This window comes from Medicago sativa, chromosome 3, assembly GCF_051527215.1.
Source record: "Medicago sativa cultivar Bolivia chromosome 3, Bolivia_mono, whole genome shotgun sequence".
In the NCBI taxonomy this organism is placed as follows: Eukaryota; Viridiplantae; Streptophyta; class Magnoliopsida; order Fabales; family Fabaceae; genus Medicago; species Medicago sativa.
The window spans coordinates 6,491,667-6,506,161 of NC_140751.1; the positions used below are offsets into that span (position 1 = coordinate 6,491,667).

The 14,495-nt window shown below is 33.3% G+C and overlaps 2 protein-coding genes, 1 long non-coding RNA gene and 1 pseudogene across 5 annotated transcripts; all 4 read right to left on the reverse strand.

The window, feature by feature from the left end:
• Window positions 1-1,005: 1,005 nt before the first annotated feature.
• On the reverse strand, window positions 1,006-1,816 carry LOC146935255 (transcription initiation factor IIB pseudogene; annotated as a pseudogene).
• A 1,543-nt stretch (window positions 1,817-3,359) lies between these two features.
• On the reverse strand, window positions 3,360-4,705 carry LOC146935256 (F-box/kelch-repeat protein At3g23880-like). The gene has a single exon (XM_085757606.1). The coding sequence runs from the start codon at window positions 4,491-4,493 to the stop codon at window positions 3,360-3,362; it is 1,134 nt and encodes a 377-aa protein (XP_085613732.1). The 5' UTR covers window positions 4,494-4,705.
• A 3,825-nt stretch (window positions 4,706-8,530) lies between these two features.
• LOC146935257 (F-box/kelch-repeat protein At3g23880-like) lies at window positions 8,531-14,155 on the reverse strand. Its single transcript, XM_085750434.1, has 2 exons — window positions 13,167-14,155; window positions 8,531-8,666 (listed from the first exon to the last, which is right to left on the reverse strand). Exons 1-2 carry the CDS (start codon window positions 14,153-14,155, stop codon window positions 8,531-8,533), a joined length of 1,125 nt encoding a protein of 374 aa, XP_085606560.1.
• On the reverse strand, window positions 9,085-13,098 carry LOC146935258 (uncharacterized). Of its 3 annotated transcripts, none has more exons than XR_015030172.1 (6): window positions 12,662-13,098; window positions 11,709-11,793; window positions 11,565-11,600; window positions 10,467-10,562; window positions 9,830-9,910; window positions 9,085-9,274 (listed from the first exon to the last, which is right to left on the reverse strand). It is a non-coding gene; the product is annotated as an uncharacterized LOC146935258 (long non-coding RNA). The 3 variants fall into 3 exon arrangements; XR_015030170.1 differs by having other exon boundaries at window positions 10,467-10,526; window positions 12,662-13,088; XR_015030171.1 differs by lacking the exon at window positions 11,709-11,793 and having other exon boundaries at window positions 10,467-10,526; window positions 12,662-13,064.
• Window positions 14,156-14,495: the final 340 nt, after the last annotated feature.

Sequence of the window (14,495 nt, forward strand, 5' to 3'; positions counted from 1 at the left end):
GGTGGCAGCATCTCCTTGTTTGTTTCGGGATTGGCTGATGTATTTTATTTTTTGTTGTGGTGGAGTTTTCAGAACTTTTGATGTCACTTTATTTTGTTTCCTTATGCACTCCTTGTGATAGGGACTAAAACTTTTTGTTAATATATCTCATTTTTCCTTGTTCAAAAAAAAATGAAGATAGGGAAAAAATATCAGGTGGTCATAGTGCACTATTACTTATAACAGACCTCGATTATCGATTGGTTTATTTTTTGACAAATGGAACAAACAGTTAAGATTAAAAAATTAATGAGGTTTACGATGGAGCACCTATAATGTTAGTCCACCATTTGGGGTTAACCCCTTGACAAAAGGGACAATGTGTAATGGAGATGAACTTAAGGGACTCATGTAACCCACAATTTAATTATGGGACCAAAAAAAAATTAAGGGACGAAAAAAGCAATTTAGCCAAAAAAAAAATTAAATAGAAGAGGTTAAAGTTTTGATAGAAGTCTATTTAAATAAAAAAAAACCACAAATCATTTTTTTTAAGAAGCTAAAATGGGATATACTAACATAAAGCACCAAGTCTAAAGTTTTGCTAAAAAAAAGCAGCTAAAATGGGATATACTAACATAAACCACCAAGTCCACCCAGCACAAGAAGTGCCAGAAAAGATTGTTGAACATTAATAACAGTTACATCAAAATCATGAGGAAACACAACTGAAACAAAAACCAAAAAACAAGTTGGGCTCTAAAAGAAGGCAAACACATTAACGGATTAAACCATCAGAAGTGATTGTCAAAAGCGAAGGTAGTATATTGCGCTTTTGACCACCAACAAGATTGTAACTTAATTTTATGTTGTAAACGTTGCAATGTTTCCTCCTTATACTTGAAAATTCTTGAATTTCTTTCTTTTCATATAACCCAAATAGTTGAGAGCCAGATTTTTTCCATATAAGCCAAATAGATGAGAGCCAAATTAGCTGCATAACTTGGTTGAATTTATTTTTTAGAATCATCCTAAGCATCCGAATAGAAATAAAGGGCTGCAAAGGTCCTTCAGATCCTCTTCCTTCGCATACCAGGTTGGTATTATCTTTGAAACCTGGGGGGTAAGAGATCCTTGTATGAGTTCCTAATGGTTCCTTCTACAACTCCAGTAGCAACTGATATATCTTTCAGGGGTTTTTTATCATCCGAAAGCTGAGTTATGATATATATAACTGCTGCAGCAATTGATATGGGACTTCTCCTTATATCAAATTCTTTTGATTTCTGAACATATTCCTGAGTAGCTTTAACAGCTTGATGATTCATACCAAGATTAGAACAAAATCGTCTCATAAAGTCCCCAATATGAATTGTTCCCATTTCTACAGATTGACCACCATTCTCCAAACCCAGTTGTTTCACTATGTATTCTTTTGCGAGGCCAATTTCCTTCTTGGTGGCTCCATTAGCAATCGAGAATATTTCCTTTACAGTGTGTGGCTTGTCTTCTTGTCGACAAGCAATGTAGAGGCAAGCAGCCAATAATGCGTCCTGATTTCTTCCCCTGCTAGACTTCTGATCTTCAACCCGCTTATATATCTCATTAGCTCGATCCTTGATAGTCGGAACCAGTCCCAACCTCTCAGCCGTAGTACCAATAGTCTTAAACGCAAGGATCAATCCACGATCAGGATTAGAACCGCGATTCTGCCAATGACCAAGAGATGACGAGAGAAAATCACCGGACGCTCTTTCGGCTTTGCAATGACGGTTGAGAGACCACCATCGGTGAGGACAGGGTTACTGGGGCCGCCGAGACGATTCCAAGGTTTCATCGCCGGCGGAGTGGTCGAACACAAATGACAATTGTTGGAAATAAATAAATAAAATAACGATAAAGAAATTCTGTAATTTCAATGTACCAAACATAAACACATTTCACCTTGAAACTCTAAACAAGGCATTAATTAAATCTGCAACAAAATGTACCTGGCTTACATTAACTCTGAGGGATTCTTTTTTCTATCTCAACAATCACACTGACCAGGGGCATGATCAAATATGATTTGTTCGCTTCACAATGTATTGCGAAAAATTAATTTGATGCAAACATTATGAAATTCAGGCAACTCAAACTAGTCATTCTAACAAACATACTAATGACCTGCCATAACATCTAAGTTGAAAATAAATGAAAATAACCGATTTCTCATGCTAAATATTCAAATGAACATTAATTGACAATGATCCTTTGTCTTATATCAATTAGGTCCATTATAATGAGTAAGATAACCCAAATCCAACTTGTTTATATCCAAATTTTCTTTGTCAAAAACAGTGAAACAATTTCAGTTGTAACAAACATATTCAATCTAAACAGCATCATGATATGCTATCAATATCTTTATTCAGTAGTCATTACCACGAGGACAAGCATCATGTACATCGCAAAAAAGTCTTTGAAGTCAAACTCATAAACTAATATCTATATTCAGCAAGTCAAACTCATGTTCATATTTTGGACAGCATGTGGACTTCAATTTGGTCTCTACACTCTTAGCACAAGTTTTTTCTTCCATTATGTATTTGTCAGAAAATGGATTGCAAATGGCATCATCAACTAAACAATGACTCTGATTGAGGCAAAATACATCCATTCACCAATGAAAAATTCTCCATTACTAAAATCTCAAACGCTCGCATAAACTTGTTTATTTTGGAATTGTGATGTCTAACGAATTAAAAAGGAGAAATTTACATAGTTATATGCAAAAGCCAACCTCATTATCTGAATAAGTAGCAGATTCTAAAGAAGTGTTGCAATCTCGCTCGGTTTCAGTCTTCAACCCTTTTGTTGTTTACATTTAAAAAAAAAAATTCTTTAATTTCAATATACCAAACATAGACACATCTCACCTTTAAACTAAAATAAGGCATTAATTAAATCTGAAACAGAATGTACATGGATTATATATTAACTCTGACGGATTCATTTTCTATCTCAACGATCACAATGACCAGGGGCATGATAAAATATGATTTGTTCGCTTTAAAATGTAAAGTGAAAATTTGATGCAAACATTATGAAATTCGGGCATGTCAAAGTGAAATGCTTTTGTAACCATCTAAAGCAATGGATGCTTTTGTACCATATAAAATGAAATGCTTGATGAGAGAACAAAAACCTCTAACAAATAAATAAAAATAACCAATTTCTCATGCTATATATTCAAAAGAATATTAATTGACAACGATCCTTGAAGTAACCAATAAGGAGAACAAGTACAAAATAAATATTTTAAACAGAAATTAGCATATAGCTAGGTTATGGTTTACTCTTATGCTCAAGTGACATAGAACCACTTCTACATTCTAGCATTATGAACAAGGTGATATCAAACTCTCAACGCAAAGGTCACATTTGTATTCAAACTGAGTAAACTTATAAGTACCATCTCTAGAATTGTAAAAAATCAATTTCCATGTATATCCGTTTGTAGACTCCAACAACACTTGGCCATCCTCAAAAATATGTAGTACTTTGATAATGCCATAAGATATAGGAAGATCTGGCATGTCAGAAATAGTGAACAATTTAGACCAGGAGTCTTTATTTCCATATTCCTTCATAACCCAAACATCATGACCAAAAACCATGCACAAACAATCCCTCAACACACCCAACTGCGAATGCAAAGTAGATGCATCTACCTCCTTAGGCAGCAAAACTTCTTTATAAGTTTCGCTTCCCAGATCTAGAGAAAAAATTTGGATCTTGTTATCATACTCTTTAGCAACCAACCAATTGATCGTGCCACTAACAAATTTTCCCAAAAGTTGCAAAGCAACACAACCAAAAGGGATATTTTGAATGCTTTTCCAACAATTGGTGCCCAAAGTATGAACCTTCACTTCATGGTTGTCAACAAAATTACCATGTCCTCGTAAAACAACCACCATCTTGTAATTGTTAGTAATAGGATCATGGCTGAAGCCATACAGATACACATAATGAGTATGTGGCTGTTGAAGAGGGGGCAATTCCTTGAATTTTCTAATGGAAGGATTCCACAATTGAAAGCGAACGAAGCCTTTATGACAATCCTCTTCAAAGAAACAGAGAATGCCATTGCAAGAGCCAACAAAGTAAACATTTAAAGGAAACTCGAGCTCGGCGATGGGGTTAGTGGTAACAGTGGTGAAAACAAAGTCGAGTGGGTACGACTTGAGAACAAACTTATCAGAGGAGTCGGTTAAGGTGTGGACGAGGTTCGCAGTTGATAGTTGGAAGTGTTTCTTAGTGAACTTGGGGTCAGAGATTAGAGAATTCCATGACTTGCAAACGCACCGGAATCTCACGAGGAGTTTCACCGGTAGCGTACAGAGGATTTCTGGAATGAGATCAAAAGGAAGAGTGGGAAGTGGCAGTGCTGTTAGGGTTCTGACCATTGTTTGATCAATAAGTGATTGAGAAGAAACGGCGTCGTGTTGATGGTTGCTCTCGCTATCCATGTCAGTAGCACCGACTGGTGAGAAAGAGAAGAATAGGAGAGAGAGAAGTAAGTAGGGTTAGATATGCAGAAGCGATTAGGGTTTTGGGTGCTTTTTGTGTGAAAGATGTGCGTGGCTCTGTATAATGTAGCACTCACATCACAAGTCACATTATCTTTGACTTTTATTTTACTAAATAAGTTAAAATACTATTTTGACCCGTATTTATGTATTTTTTTAGGGAATGATCTCTTAATTGTTTTTTAGCATTGAACTTAACAATAATTATTTTTATATCATATTTAGAAGCTGTGTTATTTTTTATTTTATTTTAAAAGATTTCACTATAAAATATTTTTAGCTGTTAAGCATTGATGAACTCGTCATGAGTAGTAAAATGGTCGTTATTTTTATCCTTATAAGTCTCATTGCTTCCGTGGAAGAAAGAAAAGAAAGGGATTTGAGCGGGGATTTAGGCGCTAATTGTGGTTAACATATTATTTTACTTTAATATATTAAGGATAAGGATTAAGGATAAGGATAAAGAGAGATAGTCTTTTTTTTTTCTTAACTAGTTTTTTTGTTTGTAATTTTTTTTTTGGGGGGGTTTGTATGAAGATGGATTATGAGTTTGATGATGAAGATGAAGAAATTTAAAAATAATTATAAGTGTGTGGTTCATGAATTTTAATTTTGACAAACAATGATATAATTAAATATTTGATGTTAAATATTGTCAGAAGGGATCTTACTTGAATAACAATGATATAATTAAGAGATTCGGACGAAAAACTAGTCAAAAGACCAAAGTGAAACCAAATAAATAGTTAAAGGACCATAAAAGTAATTTAGCCTACTAAATACCTTTGATTTTTTTAATCGTTATAGAGTTGAACAAGATATTTTTACGGACAACGAAATTTGATAATGTTTTAGAGATGAAAAATTTATTTATCCAACATTCAATATATTTGATTTTGTTTTACTATGTCCTTGATATTTTTTTTCCTTTCAAAATGAAGGGTGTGGATAAATTAGACCGATGGGGCTTACAGGTCGACCTACATCAGATTCAGGCCGTACTAAACTTTTTTTCGCTAAATTGATTTTTTCCTCTCTTAACTATTATTTTTTTGTATCACTTTGGTCCCATAATTAATTTTTGGTCCGTTTGAGTCCCTTGACTTCATCTCTATTATACAAACTAGTCCTTTCTAACCTTGTTTAATGTTGTGTTTTGGGAAAAAGATGAATAGAAGGGAAGAATATGAGTTAACATTTTTATTAAAAAAGATGAACTTATGGGACTCAAATGGACTAAAAATTAATTAGGACCAAAGTGATACCTAAAAAGATAGTTAAGGTACGAAAAAAGAAATTTAGCCCAATTTTTATTTTTATTTTTAAATAGAAGAGGTTAAAGTTTTGCTAGAAGTTTATTTAGTTATAAAAAAGTTAGACTATAAATATACTTTTAAAAGAAGCTAAAATGAGATATAGTAACATAAACCACAAAGTCCTTCCAACACAAGAAGTGCCATAAAAGACTATGGAACATTAATAACAATTACATCAAAATGCTGAGAAAACACAACTGAAACAAAACCAATTAAAAAACAAGTTGGGCATTAAAAGAAGCCAAACACATTAAGGGATTATAAAACCATCATAAGTGATAGTCAAAAGCGAAGGTAGTATATTTTGCTTTTGACCACCAACATGATTGTAACTTAATTTTCCTTCCAAAACAAAAATGATTGTAACTTAATTTTGTCTAGTAAACGTTGCAATGTTTCCTCCTTATATTTGGAAATTCTTAAAAAAATTTCATTTTCATATAACCCAAATAGTTGAGAGCCAGATTTTTTCATATAAGCCAAATAGTTGAGAGCCATATTAGCTGCTGAACTGATATTTTTTATTTTTTTTTTTAGAATCCTTCTAAGCATCCAAATAGAAGTAAATGATCTGAAATACGCGCCAGATTAATCGTAACAACACCTAGCTAATGAGAAACATAAGATCAAATTTTTCCAAAAAAATCACACTGTAAAAACAAATTATCTACATCCTTCTGTTTACCACAACCTCCCACAAACAGTTGCTCATCATTCGGAAGAACACCTCACCTTACTAAGTTGTCTGTTGAGGAATACGATTACTAAATTGTCATGTTCTACTTAGCCAAGTAAAAATTCTATGCTACCAAGTACCAAGAAATTCAAAAGATTTTTGCATATAACATATTAGTACCAAGAAATTCAAAAGATTTTTGCATATAACATACATGAAATCGAAGGAGGGTTGCTTCACAAAGGATCACAATGAAAATTCACACCATGTCCTGAACTCTAGTGCCTTCAACTTGAAATTTTGTTACGGAAATGCAAAAAGTCATACATATACTTTTTGTTAGTTGGAGGTGGAATGGTAATGTGTTAGTACACTAAATTTTTCCTTGAGAAGAGCTAATGGTATATGAAAACATAAAATATGCAAAGAATTCCAACATATTATGATCTGCAGCAACCAACATCAGAATTGTCCAAGACAAACTTGACATCAATAAAAAAAAAAAAAAAAAGCATATTCTACAATAACAAATCATTTAACTGGTGGTTAGAATAAAAAAAAAATAACATTTAATAATTTATCATATTTTGTTGTCATCACGGGTAGCTCCCAAGTTGCTCATTATATCTGGATCAAAAAGTTGCTTATTTTTTTTATTACCGTATCAAAATGGCCTGCCACAATTGAAGACCGTAGTTGCCATCCTTTTACTACGTTCGATGAATCCTATATTAACTAAGGCAGGGTGACATGGACTACGGAAAACATATCAAGAGAGTCTTGCAGTCTTTGTCCAAGGTCACAATAAAAGGAAGCAAATTATTCACATGTCTAGTGACTCAAACCTCTCCAGTTCAAATTCGATTTTTCCCTTTTCTCAACGATGAGTCACTCATATTCTCCTAAATCCCTTATCCCTATGTTCCTATTATTTCTTTAGTCCATTAACGAGTATACAATTTACTCGTAAGCTTTGGAAATGAACGAAAAGTATGCTGCATAACAAAAACGATTTTCCCTGTTGCATTCAACCATTCTGGTTCTACCATTAATTAGCAATTTCGGCACATAATAAGCACTACTTAAATGATTAGAGTACTAATTATGTGCTGAAACTGTGTTTTTACCTATATTTCAGCACATAATTACTAAAACTTAGTTTCAGAAACATAGTTAAGGGAACCAACGAGGTATAATAACCCGGAAAGCTATGTTTCGTATCCATTAGGAAAGGGGTACCTAAACTCTAAAACTTGCACAATATCCTGAATTTGTTTACCAATTTGTGTTAAAATAGCAAAAGGAAACAATTTGTTTCATATCCATTAGGTTCCAATGCTCTTATGGAAGGGCGAGACAATTTCAGTTGTTTGCATCCAAAATTTCTTTGTCAAATATAGTGAAACAAGTTGTAACTAACATAACAATCTTTCATTTCCATATCAAAAAAACAAAACAAAAATTCTTAAATTTCAATGTACGAAACATAAACACATTTCACTTGAAACTATAAACAAGGCATTAATTAAATCTGGAACAAAATGTACCTGGCTTACATTAACTCTGAGGTATTCTTTTGCTATCTCAACCATCACAGTGGCAGCTTAAAGTATTGTGAAATATGATTTGTTCACTTCACAATGTATTGTGAAAGATTTAATGCAAACATTATGAAATTCAGGCAGCTCAAAGTAGTCATTCTAACAAACATACTAATAACCATATAAGTTTACATTAGAATATCTAACCTCAATCCATCTAAAGCAATGGATGCTTTTGAACTATATAAAATGAAACGCACCTCTAACAAAAATAAATTAAAATAACCAATTTCTCAGGCTACATATTCAAATGAACATTAATGGACAATGATCCTTGAAGTAACGAATAATGAAAATAAGTACAAAATAAATATTTTAAACAGGAATTAACATATAGGTTCTGGTTAATCTCATGCTCAAGTGACATAGAACCACATTCTAGCATTAAGAACAAGGCGATACCAAACTCTCAACACATACATCACACATGTATTCAAACTTAGTAGACTTATAAGTACCATTTCTAGAATTGTAAAAAATCAACTTCCATGTCCCTCCCTTTATAGAATTCAACAACACACTACAAGAAAAACTGCATTTTGCGACCTTTAAAATGGCAGATTGCGACTGTTAGAAGGGTCGCAGATGTACAATTGCGACCCTTCCCCAACAGTCACGGATGTTGGGGTCGCAAGTGTCTTTTGCGACCCTTCATAGAACAGCCGCACCAACTGCCGCAAAAGGCACTGCGACAGTTGCTAAGGGTCGCAAATGAGGAGATTCAAATGGATTTCAAGGGACTTGCGACAGTTGGGGAAGGGTCGCAGATGCATAAAATTTATTTATAAAAAAACGTTGCGACAGTTTGCAAGGGTCGCAGATGTTGAGTTAATTTAAAAAAAAAAATCAGTTTTTTCCTGAATTTTTAATAGAACTATTTACTAATAAAAAATATATAAAACTAAAATAATTCATAATAAAAAATATGAACAAATTCATAAACTAAAATATGAATTTTACATTCATATAAAATACAAACAAGTGATACAACAAGGTTTCTTGAGTTCCTAACATGAAAATTTAATCAATTATGTAGATGATATTTGGCGAGGAAGTTGTTTTGATCAACTAGAGATGAATAGACTCCAAAGAATGCTATGCTCTGTTTGGTGATTCTAAGTCTTCCGCCTAAAAATAAGTCAAAGATTATATAAGACACATCAATTAACAAAAATAAGCAATAATGTCACGCAAGTCATGATTCTAACTTATCGCGCAATTAAACTTATAATTACTTTCTGATATATTTGTCAAAAATAACCACTATGGAATAACCATTAGTATAGGAAAATGAACATTAAAACATCATCAACTTCAATTATAAACATCATCAACTTCAAGTATAAACATTAGCAGAAACATGTTTTGTGTATTGGATACTTGGTTTGGACTACTTGAGCTACTTGATACACATATATAATCTTTCTTCTAATCATGAATCGCAGAGTAACTTTCTATATGTCAACACCAACCACTAAAATGTTATCATATCAACAACTAAGTTAGTATGAAATCTAAACTAAATTATTATGATAAGATTACCACACTAGAACACAACAATCATAAGAAAAATCCAGAATTTCCATTGCAACATTCCATTGGCAGTTAGACACATAAACTCCATCAAAATACCTTACGAAAAAAATAAATAACATGGATTAAAATTTAGAACTAGTATCTCACCTTTTCAGAGACAAGTTTACTTGATGACAAGGAGTGCTATTAAATCAACCAAAGATAGCAAACTTCAATTAGGTAAAGATGCTGCAGAAAACAAAGACAAGGTGTTAATTGCTATTCTTTAAGGTTTCTAAATAAAAAAACAGTACTGAGTTCATTAAAAATATCATCATAGTAACATAAAATGAACTATAAATATAAATAAAATATGATAATACACCTCAAATTTCATAATAGCAAAGGGGAAATTTTATACTAAATGAACAAAAAACATCAAACATTCCTAGAAATAAATGATCCTCTTGTTCATCATTCCAAGCTACCTGCACATAATCCAATCTTTCTACAATCACATAATCCTTTTGTTTGCTATTTTCTTTAATTTCATCTTTAAACCTTTTCACCTCCACCTTTACTATTACAACTTATAGGTAGAACAGTCACAATCATAATTCTCATATAACAAAAACCATGGTTTGTAGAAATCATAAAAATCAATTTGATTTGATGCAAAATGATAAGACAAAGAAATCAAAAAGATAAAACGAGGCAATCTATAAGACGAGGAAAGCTAGTTATCAATATTAGATGAGAATAGTGAGAAAAGAATTAAAAGAGAAGCCGTTAGGATTTAGATTACCTTTGTAGAAAAGAACCTTATATCAATATTACCTCTACACTTTTTCAAGACTTCTTCCCACTACAGTCAAATCCCAAATAAAAGATAAATTATATACTGTAAGACAAAAGGAAATCATCAAACAAGGGTGTACCAATTATTGAATATGGCAATCCAAAGTCTTAAGCAAAAAATTCCAGCCACATATGACAATGACATTGAATGAATTCTAATATAGGTAAAGCAAACATATAATCTTGTAGTTTCATTATGACATGGCTACAAATTCACAAGAAATAAAATAAACTACAGCTACTGAACCAGCCAGCTATATCCAATTTCATTACTGTGCATCATAACCAGCCATATCTGTTGAGTCTTGTAGCATAGACCTTAGTCCAAGTGAGTCTATCAGAAAGAGTATAAAATATGGCCAGTTGCTAAATCAAATAATAATAACATATCAGATATCAATTCAAGACCAAGCTCAAACAACTCTGTAGCAACTAAAAAAATAATAGTGTGAACACAATGCACTGTGCTAGAAAGAACTCAAGTACCCACTTAACATAAGGCTTTTAGCAGTAAAAGGCTTAATAAACCATCCAAAAGCTTTGAAAATTATTATAAGACATAGCATCCAATTAAATTGATTCAAGAAAGCCTCTACGATCCAAAACATAAATAAAGTGAGGCATACAACAAATTATTCATGCCTACATAGACAAGCCTATGAATAAGACTTAATATCCTATTCTCATACAGAACTGATTCCATGAACAAGTTCTTTAGTCTGATGCAAAACTTGGATTTCTTTCATGTTTCAACCAATCAATTAAAACTCAAAATATATCATAGTTTTTCGTTTTACCACTAATCATAGAATCAACAACCAGACTATACCATACAATAGATAAAACTCGCACAAAATTTAGAAGCAGTGTGTTTACGGTATGTAGTTTGGAAGATCACAACTAGGTGTCATTATATTTTAGAACAAGTTTATAAATCCATCACAAAAAGCACCAAACAGAAGCAAACCAAATATATATCCTATCTCAAGAAAAATTTGTTTGTCACAGCATAAGGAATACTAATATATTTGAGAGAAATTTGTACCTATAACCAGCTTCAACACTTTGTTCTTTTTGCTACCTGAGATGAAAAATTACATTAGTATTGGATTAATAAGGTTCACAACTTTATATTATATTTTTATATTATATTAAATGATTAATTGAATTAAACAATCAGCTTTTGTACCTATTGCACCAAACAGCAGCTGGCCTAAAAGAACATCGCCTATCCTATAAAATTGATGCTTGGACATACATAAAGGAAAGGCCACCTGAGATAATTAAAAATCAACAACAACTGGTCCTTAAATCCATTTTGCGCATACCCCTGCCTCAAAATTAACTAAGGGCACAAAACTTAAAAACATGCACTAAAAATTGCAGCTATTTATCGCCCAAACCAAAACTGCACCTTCTGCATCTAATGACAAAAACACGCCCCACCCTTCTGCCTGGACCTACCAACAACTGCTCAAGCAAGAGCTAAAGCCAAAACAGTTGAAGAAACCGCCCCTTTGTTGGAGCAAAAATGTTGCTATTCCTCCAAAACCAACACAACAATTCCGCCAATCACACTATTTCCTCAATAGAGGATTGAATTGTGATAGCAAAGGAGAATCACAACACTTTGTGCATCACCAATCCATAGAAAATCATAAACTTAATCACCTCCCTCTCAACAACTTATGAACAGCAACTTCCATGATTTTCCCTTACTTTCACATGTTTTTCTTCTACCAACAATCTCAAATAAAACCATCTCATTATATATATACAAATCTTCCTATTTCAGAGGCTACTCAACATTATTGGAACTCATCAAAATTCAAGGGCTTACTAGTAAGATTTTTAAAACTACTACAAAATTATATATAGGAAACTAAATCCTAAACTTCCAAATCCTAAACTTCATAATCAGCATAGATAAAAGATACAATTATTACTTCAAGAACAACAAAACAGGATTACTGGGTCATCAAATTTCAACACTATAAAAATCCCATTTCAACATTTCACTCAAAATTTCAAAACAGGGTTACAGATTTTAACTAATGAAACAATGGATAACATTACCTTAAAAAATATTCACAACAACAACGTAAAACAAGAAGAAAAGATGAATAAGGTTTTGAGGGTTACCATAGAAAGAGAGAGTTGAGCACCGATTGAGTGAGTGAGTTGAGCACCGATTGATTGAGTTGACCATGATTCAGCATCGATTTAGCACCGATTCAGACAGATCCAGACATATCACCGATTGAGTGAGTGAGTTGAGCACCGATTGAGAGGTTAGGTTTTGGGAGTGAACGATTGAGAGTGAGAACATTCAGGGAACAAAGATTTTGGGGATGAAATTGAGAAAATTTTTGCAATTTGAGAGTGAGATGAAATATTTGGGTCTTAGGGTTTAGAGAAAATTTTGGGAAAGTGAGATGGAGTGGAAGGTGAAACTGAATATTGGAGTGAATGAAAATTTTGGCCAAGCCGAAATGGACAATTAACAACGCGGCTTCTAATTTAATAAAAAACCTGCGACTGTTGACCATAACTGTCGCAACAACTGTTGCAAATATGCACATTGAGGCAGTTATAAGGTAAGGGTCGCAATTGAAGTGTCGCAAAATGCTGATTTTCTTGTAGTGACACTTGACCATCCTCAAACATATGTACTACTTTGATATTGGCATGAGATGTAGGAAGATCTTGGATGTAAGAAACAGTGAACAATTTAGACCAGGAGTCTTTATTTCCATGTTCCTTCATAACCCAAACATCATGACCAATGACCACGCATAAGCAATCCCTCAACACACCCAAGTAAATATGTAAAGTAGATGCATCAACCTCTTTAGGCAGCAAAACTTCTTTATAAGACTCGTTTTCCAAATCTAGAGAAACAATTTGGATTTTGTTATCATACTCTTTAGCAACCAACCAATTGATCGTGTCACTCACAAATTTTCCAAAATATTGCAATGCATCACAAAAAAAAGGGAATTTTTTAATGCTTTTCCAATAATTGGTGCCCAAAGTATGAACCTTCACTTCATGGTTGTCAACAAAATTATCATCTCCTTGTAAAACAACCACCTTGTAACTATCCGTAATAGGATCATGGCTGAAGCCATACAGATACACATAAGGTTGCTGTTGAAGAGGGGGCAATTCCTTGAATTTTCTAATGGAAGGATTCCACAATCGAAATCTAAAGAACCCTTTAAAATCCTCTTCAAGGAAACAAAGAATGCCATTGCACGAGCCAACAAAGTAAACAGCATGGTGGAAAGGAAACTGGAGCTGCGCGATGGAGTTAGCAGTAACATTGGCGAAAATGGAGTCAAGTGGGTAAGACTTGAGAACATACTTATTGACAGAGTAGGTTAAGGTGTGGACGAGGCTCACAGTTGATACACAAAGTTGTTTCTTAGAGAATTTGGGGTCAGTGATTAGAGAATTCCATGACCTGCAAACGGTCCGGAATCTCACTAGGAGTTTCACCGGTAGCCTACAGAGGATTTCTGGAATGAGATCAAAAGGAAGAGTGGGAAGTGATCTTACGGTTCTGACGAATGTTTCATCAATTGGTGATTGAGAAGAAACAGCATCGTGTTGATGGTTGTTCTCGCTATCCATTGTAGTAGCACCGATTTGGTGAGAAGCAGAAGAAAAGGAGAGGGAAGTGAGAGGGCTTATATATTCAGAACCGATTAGGGTTTTGGGTGCTTTTTGTGTGAAAGATGAGCGTGGCTCTGTCGTCGTCTCTATACTATAATATATAACTCACATCCTATATTTTTGCACATTTTTTTACTTTTATTTTAATTAATTTAATAAATACTAAGCTAAAATACTATGACTTTTTCTAGTCACACCCCAAAAAAATCTAGTTACACCCAAAATCTATAAAAATTAAGTCATAATACCGAGAAAGTCCTTGTTCATACAAAAATTTCAAAAGCAATTTTTCATCTCT